The sequence below is a fragment of the Pieris brassicae genome, chromosome 1, assembly GCF_905147105.1.
Source record: "Pieris brassicae chromosome 1, ilPieBrab1.1, whole genome shotgun sequence".
NCBI classification, from domain to species: domain Eukaryota; kingdom Metazoa; phylum Arthropoda; class Insecta; order Lepidoptera; family Pieridae; genus Pieris; species Pieris brassicae.
In genome coordinates this window covers 10606547-10620992 of record NC_059665.1, presented here as the reverse complement: position 1 = coordinate 10620992, position 14446 = coordinate 10606547, and the positions used below count along the sequence as shown (strand labels likewise).

Below are 14446 nucleotides of genomic sequence, written 5' to 3'. Positions count from 1 at the left end.
AGTAGTTCTGTTTTAGTAGGAATGCAATAAATGATTTTTCAATAATTGTTTCGATTTGTAAAAACGCTTTCTCTTTCTCCATTTATATACAGCATGTAATTGATACATTATTGTTCACATATCTCCTATTATACGCGTATTACAATGTTGATATAGCCTGCAGGGTCCGAGCAAAGTAAACACGGCAAGTTATAAGTGGTAATTGAGTTAGCACTTGCCGTAACCTGTTTCATACTTTTTACGATAATTTGAACGTTGAAGCTCGATATACTTGTGTGAAGAAAATAGTTTTATTGAAATGAAGTGATATATATATATAAGCGCTAACCCAGCGTTCCAGCTCTTCCATAACAAACTTAATATTCATAAAAATGAATATATATAATTTAATTACATACTTTTCTTAATAGTCCCGACATATATTTTTATAGGAAAAACAAAAGGTAAACTTAAAGCAGTTTTAACACATTCACTTGCATCTCGCGTCTTATACTTAAAATATACACATAAAAGTAAATATTTAGATAATATAATGCGTGTTAGTTATGCGATATGCTTTTGAAACAAGAAGAATTTTAAAGAAACTTTACGATATCGAAAGTACTAGTTACTCATACAGATTTCACCATAAAATTATCGTGAGCAATATTATATGCCTATAGCTTACTTGATATGAAATTATATATTTTGAAAGCAAATTCAATGCAGTGCGCTGTGCAGTAATTTGACAGGTAATTGGGAGTTAAAAGTCTCTTGTAGCGCGATGACGTCTCGAATTTTTTTAAATTGCTATCATTAACCACCCAAGAAGACGCACAAATAATATTTTGTGTTGAGTGTTGTGTAGATTTGTACTCTCTTGAAAATATAATAACATATTGATATCAGTACAACAAAAACCTGCTCTTGTGAATTGAACAAATATATATTATTAGCTATATCCATTTGGAGATTCATTAATATCAATGAACTAGAAAGTGTGACGTAGATGTGAATTAAATTTGAAACACTTATACAGTAATAAAAACCAATATTCTACATGAAAATATCGTTTAAAATGCAATTTTATGCACAGACAACAATATAAACCGCTTCTGCAAAGCTTGTTTAAAAAATTATTATAGTCTATATTCCCCATGGATATTTACAAAGAAAAATTCCGTACTAAGAATAGAGTTAAAAAAAGATAACAGATTAAAAATATCCAAGGCGTGCAATAAATCGGTGGGCATAGACAAGCAACATCGCTCTGTATTATCTCTGCTCTACATTATTTGTATGGTTTATAAAACTTTAAAACCACCCTTACTTAAATGTAAATAAGGTTGTGTTTCTTTTGAGCGCTGAAGATCCAGAAGTTTTATAATTTTATTGGTTCAAATATGCTTCGCGTGAATTATTATCATGTTTTAATTGATATACGCAGGTGTTAAATTTAACAGAGATAATCGATACAGCAATATAAAATATTAAGTAATGATATAAGGGCTTAGTAAATTGAGATAAGGTCTTTTTCAGTGAATGTATAGTTTAAATAATATATGGGATAAGTATCAGAAATGGATGGGCTTTCAGTATCTTAATTGAAAATCTTATTATGTTAATCGACTAAGCAGCTTAGTGTTTCTCGTTTTCTTTTAATTTAATAATATAGATTAAAGTTATGTGATTTCTATTCCGCGTTATCTAAACTCGATTAAATTGTTCAAAATAATGGCAACTTTATTTCCTTAGAATTAGAATAGAAATCTTCCTTATCAAATTTTCGTGTTTTTTTTAAATTGTAAAATGATATTATATAGATCTTACCTCATAAATTCATGTTACGTCACCCTAAAGGCAGCGTCAAAATCTGAAAATTGAGAAAAACCTATTAAATGCCTGAGTTATTGAATTTAGTTTATTCAATAAATTCTAAAGTAATATTAGCTAATCTGGATTTTTAATATTTTTCTGTAATTATATTGTATCCTAATGATTAGCGAGCTGAATATATATAAAAATTACCTTGCAAAAATTTACTACTAAGAAATAACTCATTCGTTAAAAATTTCGATCGCGTGGTCTGGCCAGACCCTTTCGCGAATTTCAAGGTCCAACCAATGTGACTCCAACGACATTTGGCAATTTCTACATCAAAGGATTTTAAATGTAAATGTTTTAAAAGCGAAGCGGTTTTAAAGTTCCTTTTTTATTGCTATTTATGGATGCTGATATCGATTTTTAATTCACAACACGGTCACGCGGCCAGTTCGGGAATATTGTTTTGTGTAAATATTAAACTAATGTGTAATTTTCTTTCGTATATAATATGGTATTAGTAACGGATGTTAGTTACTTTTTGATGCTGTTACTCTAGCTAAAAGTTAATAATAATACATAGTTTCAATCCGTTAAAAAAGTGTTTTCTTAAAAATCTCTTATTATATATAGTTCTTTATAACATACGAGCGTAGAGATAAAGAACGTCTTCACGTCTCACCCCCCTCGAACAAGCAAAAAAGCTGGGACGGCCGCAGAGCAGGTAAATAATAATAAACGGCTCAAATATAAGAGTCTTTCATCCTTCGATTTTGTTCCCTTTAGAGTAGACTCTTGGGGCGGAGGTTTCAAGTGCACAGGCTCCAATTAAAGATTTAAGTTGGCCCCTGGTAGATAAAACCGGTGACCCCAGAGCTGGTGCTTTCCTCATTCAGTGAATAAATATCGCAATTCTGCGAGGAAATGCTGCCAGCGTTAAAGGTACACTGCCACAGGGACCAAACTTTTCAGATATGTTTTAATTTTCTTTTTATAAATTTTTAATTATTTTTATTATGACTATGTAGGTTAAGAAACGTGTAAATACTGTATATTTCATTGTTACGTCTAATAAACAATATATTTAGTATGAAGTGACAGTGTGTTTTATACCGGTGTGAAAACTATAATAAAAAAATTATTGCTTATCATCTAATTTTTCCTCCTTAATTACTCCAATATACAACTCTCCCACTGCTTAGCATACATCTCAATTTAGTAAAAATACATAAATAATCATCATCATTGAACGAAGGAACGAGTTACGAATTTATTATATTAATAAACAATCAACGTTCTATAACTATCCACCTTAATTATGAACTAAAAAAAAGTTTTTCTAGACAGATAATTGGCGGAAATAGTCCCGGTATTTTTTCCAAAACTGAGCAGTTTTTGCCGTGCATTACCGCTATGTTAAACCAGCTGCCACTGAAGTATTTCCGAAACAACTTGACTTAGGGTCCTTCGAGAAAAGAGCGTACTTTCTTAAAAGGCCGGGAACAAACTCGCGAGCAGTCTGGTATTGAAGGTGTCCATGGACGGCCTGCCCGTTTGCCCCCTCTTCTATAAAAAAGGAATTTCGTTAGTTATTCGATCGCCGTCGCACGCAACACTATCTGTGTTCGTGCGCGTTCAATAATGAATCAGCTAGGCTAGAAACACAAAATAATATTGGAAATATGAAATGTTGATAATATGACCATAACAATGGTTATGGCGCCATTAAATATTAGTCACAGACCGCAGCGTGGGCGAAGTTCAAGGAACGCGGAAATATTATTTCTAAGAGCGACGTCAATCACAATTATATATCTTTACAACTGTCAAAGCCTAAGCTCTTAGGTCTATTTAATTTATTAGGTTTGTTATGGCTTCAGAATTCATAAATGACATCTCCATTTCACCGTATTAGAATATAAAAATAAATATTGTTCCGCAAATATGTTAGTCACTACTGAAAAATTAGTCCCCTTGCATGGGAAAACACGTTGTGGGACATTGATAAATAAATAAAATACAAAGAATTTATTTTCTTACAAAATAAACTTAATAATTTTTAAACGAAAACCAGTTTTATAAATTTTTACCTATAATAAATAATATCTATCCTAATTAGTTTTCAAAAACCCTTCCAAAGGTGAAGGCCTCCTCTAAGGATCTCCAGCTCCCTCTCAGATCTCATTAAAGCAGCCGTAATGCCAGCAGTAGTAATGCTTCTTATCTTTGTGTCTTATTTTGTTATTTTTTCTAATTTTGAGCATGTTCCGTTCTTAGACAAATTCTGATTTTTATTCTTAGTGTCTATATATTTCCAAGTCTGGCAAACATATATAAGACAAGGCTTATATTGCTTTTCAACACAAATAATATTTCGCCAAAGACCAACTAACATCGTACTTTATAAAACCGGCAAGGTAATATTAAAATTATATTTCGAGAATATTATTAAATGTAATGAGTAATTAGGATCGCTTGTAGAATAAATATACTATACACATGTCATATCTATTTATTTTCTTCGTACTAATATTGAAATTTCCATAGATTTCGTTTATAAAATGTATCGTTAATGCAACGTACTAAAAGCTTTCTGTTCAAAAATGTAGAAGGTCGTATCGCAAAGTGTAAAAGTCTTATAACTGTAAGATCACGACAACGGAACGGTATGCCACGAACGTGCTCGAATTACCCGCTTAAGTACCACACTCGTACAATGTTCGCTATGCTTATCTTTAGGTTTAGTACAAACAACGAGAACGAAATGATTCTAAGAAAATATATTGGTAAATACCAAATACAAATTGTGATTGTTTTGCGAGTCATCGCAGCCCATGGACACCCATTTTCAGTGGGTGCGTTGCCGACGTTTGAAGGAGGAATACACTCTAACTTTGAATAGTTGGAGGTCGTATCTCTCAGGGAACACTCCCACCAGTTGATTCCACAGTTCATTAGTTAGACCTCCAGCCATCAAGTTGGTGCTGATCAAATTTAAATTAATGCGGCTCGTATTGAAACATACTCACTACTACTACGTACTTTGTGGAAAATGCAAGGAGACACAATGTCTGCCTAGAGAGGAAGAATCAAGCTGATATCTTAGAGATTGACAATTCGACAAGCCCATCGCTGAATTTGGTGAAAATAGACGAAGCTGGTATTTGGAAGGCATGACTCCTCACGGTGTTAATGTCTTTATGTTACGTTTTAATTGACATTGATACTTGATTTTTGTTACTGAATATTATAGAAGTGTAAAAGCGAACCAAATCGCTCAGTACTCTAAACACATACTTAGTTAAACTTGTGTATTCGACCTTATTCATAACAATTAATATATACTAAACATTATCTACTAAACAGATCCGCTGTTGACTCGAAAATCAAGTCTACAGATAAATTACAGCCGAAAGAGTACTTTAGTTAATAATTATAAATTACTTTAATTTTTAATATAGGCATAAATATTTTAATTTGGGTCTAAGGCAAGCCGGTTTCCTCACGATGATTTCCTTCACCGAGTGAATTAAAAGCTCACATAGGAAAAAGAACGAAAATTGGTGCACAGACGGCGATCGAACCTCCGACCTCAGCGATGAGAGGAGTAGACTGAAGCCACCAGGCCAACACTGCTCTTTCGTTTTGATACGATATTTTATTTGTTTGTAATTTTATGATTATGAACATAGTTTAAGATCTTTTTAATTCCTAACTACTAAATCAAAGTAGATTACACTTAAAATACCGACAAGATGTCCCTAAAATTTAAAAATTCAGTTCAAATACAATTAAAAATTGTTATCCATAAAGACTTTTAGTATCAATTCATTTTTCATTTAGTATCAATAAATTTCGCTCTATGAAAACTAAGTGTGAACTTGAATGGCAATTTTAATTGTTATACTTGTTTGAACTCGTTCAGTTGAAAGTCCGAATGCGATATTATCTAATCTAGTATACAGTAAAACGGGTCCGACCTGAAACCCTTCCGGGAACGCTTAATGCACATATTGCCAACCTTATTCAGATGAGCGTGAAGATTAACTTCTTAGAATCGGCTAAAAATATACTCAAGTCAAACCAGATTAGTTTCGTTCTCTAGAATAATAGTTCAAGTTACTTTTACTGCAGTCTGTCATATAAAAACCAGCTAATACCATCATATTATAGTGTCTAGGAAAGATAGAAGGGGGCAAGGAGTTCCAATCCTTTGCTGTTTTTATAAGTAACGACGAACCAAATCATGCAGAGCGGTTGGAAGGCAATTATTTCTGGAATTGTATGGTCAATTGTGTATTTTATTACGCAGGTGATCATATAGAAATCCGGTATTTGTATCCAAAATTACGCTCCTGTGGCTCACATAACACAAAGTTTCCGCTTAAATAAATTAAACAACAGTTTAGGTTTACAGTAAAATTCTATCGATGCGATGTGATACCCGCAGGTAGCACCAGAGACTTCTTTGGCTGGTTTACCTCTTTCCAATGTAACTTAATTTCAGGAAGGCGTCAGTTTTATAAGTGTCTTAGATCACTATAGATTATATCTATAGCAACCTATTTATGTACTTTATGTATTGCGACCTCTTGCGCACCCAACCCTTACAAAATGAAACTTGGTTATTCGATATTAAAACACCGATACCTGAATCGAATGATCATATCATTTTTCCTGAGATATTTGCAATGAAAGTTATACGCAGTGATGTGAAGATCTGTTGAGACATCGTAACGGAACAATAATTATTCACATGAACAAAAAAACTCTTTTCCACAAGTCGTAAAACTAGTTTATAATGTTTTTAAATAGAAATTATCTTACACAAAACATAGCAGACGAAAAACTTACATATTCAGTAAGTCTGAGAATCGGCGATAGACAGTAATCTTCAAACCTATATACCAACCTATATACTATTGTTACGAGCTAGGGGATCGGATAGAAAATGCCATAGATTTCTTCAAAGGTTTATTTCTTGATAAATCAATGAGGAATTTATGGGCACAAATTAATTGCAGAGATGCACTAATAACACACAAAAACACAGTCACTCATTACTTCACTTATGCACAATTCACACAGTACTTTATCACTTGTATTCACTTTATCGCTTCGGTGTTTCTCTCCTGTTATCGCATTCCAAACTTAAGGCGACTAGTCGCGTTTCGGCTCGCTTATATATCCCTGGGAATAATTCTAAACAATATTCGAGAACTTTCTAGGCGGGCTTGCTACTGAGTAGCGATTGCACAATTCTAGAACGTCCGCACTCTTTGTCTCTTTCGCACGTTGCTCCGTCCTTGTCGTACGGCGTTCTAGAGTGCTCAGTCTAGTTTCGAGAAAGTTCTGATTTTCTCTCTCTCTCTCTCGTATCATTTCGTCCTTGTCTCACATCTAGAAAGTTTGGTCTAGAATATTCCTTCATCAAAGGGGTATACCTAGGCCTGAAAACGCCTGAAAACGGGTCTCCTGAAAACTGCACCAATCGACTACACATGTTCTGAAACTGACTGAAAAAAGGTTTCAGCTTCCTGAAAACTAGGGTAACATTATGGAAATTACAATTTTCTAATATGTGATTGACCCTCTCCTGAAACGGTCAGAAATCATATTACAGCCTGCTGAAAAGTTCTCTAACTAGTGGAAAAACCTAGAAACATTGTAGTCGACCCGTCTTCGTAACACTATATTCAACCTATATCTTCTGTGATAAGGATCACTTAGGGATGTCACACACACCCCTTGGTGTGCAGCCCAATGTTTTTTAATTTTTTAGACCACAATTTTATTTTTTTATGATATAACATACAAAAATACCCCCTTTTTTATCATAGATAGCTTATATTTTCATTGAACTATAAAAATATTTCCTATAAATAATGTACATGGCAAAACGACGTTTGTCCGGTCAGGTCAGTATCTTAATAAATTGTTTCGACCCTTTAAAAATCGAGATTTAGTATGACTTCTCGTATATCCAAAACGTATTGGATTTGATATGCGGGATACTTAGTGTTAGAGATATCTACACTACTGAATAACCTGACTTAGAAAGACTTAGATACTAAGGAAAAAATTATAATTTAACAGTGATAAAAATTCCTTTTTCATGTGATTTATTTTACTATTATAAATGAAGTATACTATATGTTTTATTTTTAATAATTTAGTAATATAACTAATAAATATTATTTTGAGTAAAATATAAATGAAAATATAGATTTTCCTAAGATTTGTAAAAGTCGAGTGCAATGATGTAAAAAAGAGTAACAATGCAATGTAGAAAGTTGAATTTTAATATCTATTGTTTATTTTATGTCATGGGAGTGTTTTCATAATAATTTAATATAACGACTTCACTTTCTTTTTTAAGATAAGGATATAAATTATACGCACTATAAGTGATACAATCAGCTGTGTAAACGGAACGTTAGAAAAATGAAAATAAAGACGATTATTAATGCAATATTTGTTTCCCACGCCTTTGGGTAATGTTATAATGATCTTTAAGAATCAAACTATTTCATAAATAAGTTAAAAATAGATTTGTTAGCAAAAACATTAGTGTTCATTGGATCACTCTAAAATTTTACAGGGTCCCACGCGTAATCAATGCGCACTGCAAGTGTTTTCCCGAAAACATTTTATCATCAAAATCTCGATTAAAGTCTATACAACGTTGTCAGACTTATCGTGAACACAAACTACAATATACGTCGGCGTGTATCACGCATTGCATGTCGCTAGCAATTAATGCAGTTGGCACTTGCCAAGTAGCAATATTTATCATTTTTCTATTGTCTTTGTAAGAAAACTGTTATGAAGTTTATAATATTTATAGAATAATAAAGCTAAATAAAAATTTATATGGAAATTACCATTAAATTATTTAACTTGACTTAGGACACATTATGTTTCATTTATATTTTTGCTTCAGGCGAACGGCTTCGTTATCCTTCAGGAATCAAGAAGATTTTTCTGCGCCATAGATAGAAAACTCGACGGTTACTTTGTGGGCTAACACTATCTTAATATCATCCAAAGCATCATCGTCATATTAATCACGAGTGACCTCAGATATTAATTGTGAAATGGCAACTCCGTAAAAACAAAACTCGCTATATTGTCTCGAATCCGGCAAAGTCGCAAAGCAACCTTCCATTTTCGGTCCAACTATAACAGAAACTTGTTTTCAACATTATCTGAATTCTGAATATATTACATTGAGTTTTATAACGTTTTTGTTTTTTTAAAAGCTGGTTTTGGGTTTGCACAAATTACGTTTAAGTAATGACCTTCTTAGTTCTTGTTTAACAAATGTTTAAGGAATATCAATATATTTGTTCCTGTGACTTCTACGAATCGATAGATGCCTGGGATTACAAGAAAATATTGTATCTAAATGAATAGGAGCCGGATGACCGACCGGAGACGGACAAAATACCGAATTTCTGCCAACTTTCCCGCTAAATTTAGGGGTAATCATCAAATGTCTTGGGAGGTAAAGTAGGAGATACATTGATCTAGGGGGCACTTTAAAAAACACACGATTCCATACAATTTTTATTAAACCTAGAACTCAACCAATAAACTAAATTACAAATAAAATCCAAGTGAGGCTATAACTGAAATGTCAAAAGGCTTATAATACTCCAAGATCGAAATTTTATACTACTTTATTGTATTTTTGATGCATATTTGAAGTTACCTCTCAAACTGAGTGTACATCAAAAACTTTAGGTGTTTGTAATTTATATTTAGTTAATTTATTTTATTCGTCATCTTACATTCCTATCTGCGAGATGTGTCTCTCTCACCGAAAGCACAGATAACCTTTATATCCAGATATCTATCCACCTTACCATCTTCCCTAAAATTTAATTTGACAGATTACGAGCGGCATATGTCGAAACAGATATTTGTATTTCGTCTAAAACGAGTACACGAGGAGGTCATTCATGAATTTGCATAACGTTACTACTTACATAATGCGTGGGCATTGGCAGGCGTCATAAATTATCCAATAAAGCGTATGACAACTTTGTATATAAAAAATAATTTTCACAATGTCCTCACATAATTTTTTTTTAAATTATTATCTTTAAAATAATGGAGCTGGAGACATCCTGAAAAGTCTATTGCTTCCCGAGGAATGAATCTACATGATATATAAATGAACTATTTATATTAACAAGTCTATCTATTTAAAGACCTAACAATTTTTTAAAGCTTGCAAATTATGGGAATACATTTGGAAGTAAAGATATAATTTTAATAATATCATACATACACATGTACACTATTTGAAACTGATATATTTGAATAATAATACGAATATATTACATATATAACGTGTGAAATGTTAAAAAAACTAAAATTTACTCGCGATATCTTCTAACTTAAACCTATGAAAACAGTACCTGCAAGCGAGTGCGGTATGAACATGTAAATCGGTGTCAGGGTCACACTACACTGATTGACAGCTCCTGTTACATAACACTTATGAACCGTTTATTACTTAAAGAAGCCGAAATATTTTTAATTTTTTGTACTATATAGTACTTCTATGGTTTAAGACGCCGGGGGTAAACATTTAAACTGTAATTTATAAAAAGACTGTAATTGCTAATAAAATAACTTAATTCTGTAACGCCTATTAAACCGACATATTAAAATAATTATCTTGACGACATTATTATCATTTAATCGTAATTTCTATAATCCGATATAAACGACACAAAGCTCTATCATACGATAAGGTATTGAAGCAGTTTTGTAGTTTAGAGATTAACTTTGACCAACAAGACAGAATGAACGTAATAGCGAAGCATTGTGGTCGCCCTCTGCCCCATATTGGGGATATAGGAAGATAAGTAAAGGAGACAGACCCCCAAAATAGGTTTCTGTATTAGAAATATACAATATGACATCTCTTAATATTCGTAGGAACTTATTTAGTTTCTTATGCGACAGACGAAGCCACAGAACACATCGAAATAAAACAAACTATATATTTAACCACCCAGTTTTTATTAAAATCTTACAATCTAAATTTTCAATAATACTTAAATATTGATTGTTTGTACAAAGGGACAAAATCTTCATAAGAATTAATGATCACAAAATAAATATATCACAAAGCATTACTTAAACTAGTGTAATATAACATTAATTAAATAAATATTCCATACAATTTTACTCGTTAATAACTGAAATTAACTTTTAATGAAACCGAAATAATTTATTATAAAATACATAATAAAATCTTCATCGTTTAGAAAAAGAACTATAATATATATAAAACAAGCATTATCAAACTACTAGATCAGTTTTAAAACACTCTTTAAACGTATTATTTAAAAAAAACAATGTAATAAAAGTGATAAATTTTATTAAAAGTTATTTCATACATATATTTATGCTACCAATGAAATACCTGTAATCTTTAATTCACATCTTAATTATTTTTACAATTACAATTTAATCTACGAAATGTGCGTAATTATTGACATTACGAAAAGTGAATATGTTTGCATAAGGTCAATGAAAATTCATGATTTTTTTTACGATTTTTGGCACTTACACAGAATTTTCGTTAAAGGAAAATAAAAAAGATCCACACAATAACTTTAAGTGTTAAATTGGACTCACAACAAATAATTCCAATTCCCAAACAATGAAAAAAAATGTATAAATTTCTCGAGTTCATCTTCATCTTTATAAGCATAGGTTGCCGAGGGCCATATTATATACAATTATTATTTCGCCGAGAATCGAACCCTCGATCACCAAGCTACACTTTACCAAGACATGAAGGTACCAACAACCATGATTTATGTTACAGACGTGTGCAATAAGAAAAACGAAGATATACTTTGCATCATAAATCACTTAATCTAAGCGCGAAATAGTTGCATCAAATCATAGTCTTTCATATTCACGAGGCCCGCGTGACCATTAATCATACAATAGTATTCAGCACCGACGATATATGAGATTACCATGATGCCAACAATGCCGCCAAGTGATGGTGACTTGGGAAGTAATATTACTGTTGCTATTAACAGTCCTATGTATGTGATGTACCTATAATATGAATTCCTTTCATTAAATACATTTTTCCAGTTAATGATTCAAATGTAGATAATTTAAATAAAAATAGGTGTTTAAAGTTTAAACCTGTAGATTGTAAAACTGGTTTAAATAACTGAAGTGGCATGAAAAATGGAATATTTCATATTTTTTTAGTTATTTCATTGTTTTAAACTCAGGATATAAAAACATAAGGGTTTCTGATATGTTTTTGCATCATATATTTAATTCTATGGAACTAATAGAGCTGATCACCTAAGTACTTGACCATTAAAAACTGAAGTTAAAATACATTCAAAAAGATGTTTGTGCCTTGTTAAAATGTAAATAGAAAAAGCAATGTTCCCAAAAGCTGTAAATATGAATTACCATCACCAAAATTTAAAGATAAATTACCTAAAATATATAATATCACATGTTTTACAGCTCCTCTTTTCTGTAAGAAATATTAAAGAATTAGCAAACAAAAAAAATATTATTAATAGAACCACATTAGCTTGAACACTTGACTAATAAAAAAATTAACTTTGAACTAAGATATATTTGGGAAAAGTATTCGATAAGACTATAATTATACCCTCTTATTTATTAAAACTTTAATTGGTAAAATTGCAGCCTCTTAACTGAAGTCTTACTCTGATTCTATGTAATTTTATTTTGCTTTGATGAAAATAGAGAGATACTTTAGTTCTGTTTTATTTTTTATGAACAAGGTATAACAGCTTATTGATTTTCTAAGACAAATTCTCATCATACAAAGGTTGTTTAAACTTATGTGGTCGTTATCAAATTATTGCATAGGATATGTTACCTAGTTGTAGTTAATGTCTCTGACTGATCCTCATCTTCTCTGTCAGCAATACACAACTCTCCTTTTTTTGAGTATCCTTTTGCACATTTTCTGCATAAATCTGGCCCACCTCCATGACATCCATTACAAGACTTATCACAGGCTATACATGCATACGAGCCTAATCTATTTTCACAGAATTGGCCTGCATTACATCTCTTTAAGTCTTCACACTCGTTTATATCAATGCAACCTTCTTCTGAATCAAACAAATATCCAGATTTACAAGCAACACAGTCTTTGGCTGTGCCTCCTCGACACCCACCCATACATGATCGATGACAAACAGAACACAACATTTTGTTGTTATCCTTGTAAGACAAATAATAACCAGAAGAACATTGGTTGCAGTTCTCTCCCATATAGCCGGGATCACATAGGCATGTACCATTCCCTTTCCGGGTGCCATCACCCCTGCATTTCCCATTGCCACTACATAAATTATCATGGTCACCTGGACAAGGTGTGCAATCTTTTCCAAAATGGTGTTTGGGACAGCATACTTGTAACTTGTCTATACATATATATTTAAATAAATCATCAGATTCATCAGGATCTTGGGCCCACCACTCTTCAATAAACTCCTCAGCCTTTTCAGCTATATGGTGGCATTGAATTGAGTGTTTTGACTCTTTACATAGTCCTTCTTGAATATCTACTAATCGCATCTCGCTCCGTTTGTATGATTTTTTTAACTTTTCTTCCTCCCAAGCGGCATCTCCACCTTCATATTTTCCCCGTGTTGTTCTGTCTAATCCCGCTTTAAATGATTCTATAAACAACTTACACGATTGACACTCGCCGAGTGATTTAGACTGGCTTAATATTCCTGGGCTTATGTTTGGAGGCTGTACAGAACAAAGTACCAAAGTGAAGAAGATAACACTAATATATACACTTAAAACTATCCTCTTCATTGTAATTTATCCTGTGAAAGAAAACATTAAATATATAATATTTACAAATGTTCACTTACAGAAATGGAAAAATTACATGGATATTTTACCTTAGATATCCTTGATTACAATGGACAATCTGTGATAATTACATGCAATAGTGTTATACTAAGCTTATAATAGAGCTAAATAATTATTTAAATATTATTTTAATTCAAAATAGATCGTAAAACTGACGTGTTTTATTTCGACTTGCTAATAGCTAACAAATACTGACGTAAGCCTTTACAGACGTAGTGACAACTGACAGATGACGCGTCAATGACCGGCAGAAGTCGGCATGCGATCGATACGACGTTCCGATAGACGATGTTATATTATATGATATTAGTGTTAAAAACATGATTTTCTGAATTTACATTTATACAAAAATGTTATCGCACGTAAAAACATGTTGAAACATAATATATACTTAATAATAAATTAAAGATTTAAAGTTATCAAAAATAAAAGCGACAAGATAAGTCACAAACCCATCATCAAGTTGAATTGTTCGTGTTCATATGAAAGATATCGGGGCGTGCGCGCCATTCCAATGAAAAATTATCGATTTTAACCTTTTGCCGATCGTATCTCATTATGCGATTATTCGCGTAAATAATAAATCGAATTTTGAAATATAACTAACTTTTGTAATATACAGATTTATTACTTACTTTATTTACTTCTTTATGCGTTATATTTTTTTCAGCTCGAGATTTGTGTCGCTACCAATTTTTTAAAGAGATTTAACAACGTATTA

General features: G+C 32.0%; 2 protein-coding genes across 7 annotated transcripts in view; both read right to left on the bottom strand.

Annotated features, from left to right (window-relative positions):
* The window catches only part of LOC123715633, a 67164-nt gene that overhangs the window by 36969 nt on the left and 15749 nt on the right, over positions 1-14446 (bottom strand). For 3 of the 5 annotated variants that reach the window (XM_045670844.1, XM_045670827.1, XM_045670862.1), the window contains exon 2: positions 1810-1852. The exons of the other annotated variants lie outside the window; for them this stretch is intronic. The gene's annotated coding sequence lies outside the window, so the exon portion shown is untranslated. The remainder of the gene's footprint in view (positions 1-1809; positions 1853-14446) is intronic. 5 annotated transcript variants of the gene reach the window in all.
* On the bottom strand, positions 10996-13912 carry LOC123715658 (cysteine-rich with EGF-like domain protein 2). 2 transcript variants are annotated; one of them, XM_045670884.1, is made up of 4 exons: positions 13755-13911; positions 12710-13676; positions 12295-12334; positions 11762-11892 (listed from the first exon to the last, which is right to left on the bottom strand). In XM_045670884.1, the coding sequence occupies exons 2-3, from the start codon at positions 13663-13665 to the stop codon at positions 12319-12321; spliced, it is 972 nt and encodes a 323-aa protein (XP_045526840.1). In that variant the 5' UTR covers positions 13666-13676; positions 13755-13911; the 3' UTR covers positions 11762-11892; positions 12295-12318. The 2 variants fall into 2 exon arrangements, with proteins under 2 accessions (XP_045526831.1, XP_045526840.1); XM_045670875.1 differs by lacking the exon at positions 12295-12334 and having other exon boundaries at positions 10996-11892; positions 13755-13912.

What these genes read in the sequence shown, in the direction of transcription:
- LOC123715658 (XM_045670875.1), bottom strand. Translation starts at nt 13,665, where the DNA reads ATGAAGAGGATAGTTTTAAGTGTATATATTAGTGTTATCTTCTTCACT. An exon ending in GAGACATTAACTACAACTAG is followed by an intron (nt 11,893 to 12,709) that starts GTAACATATCCT and finishes TTCATATTATAG; the next exon opens with GTACATCACATACATAGGAC.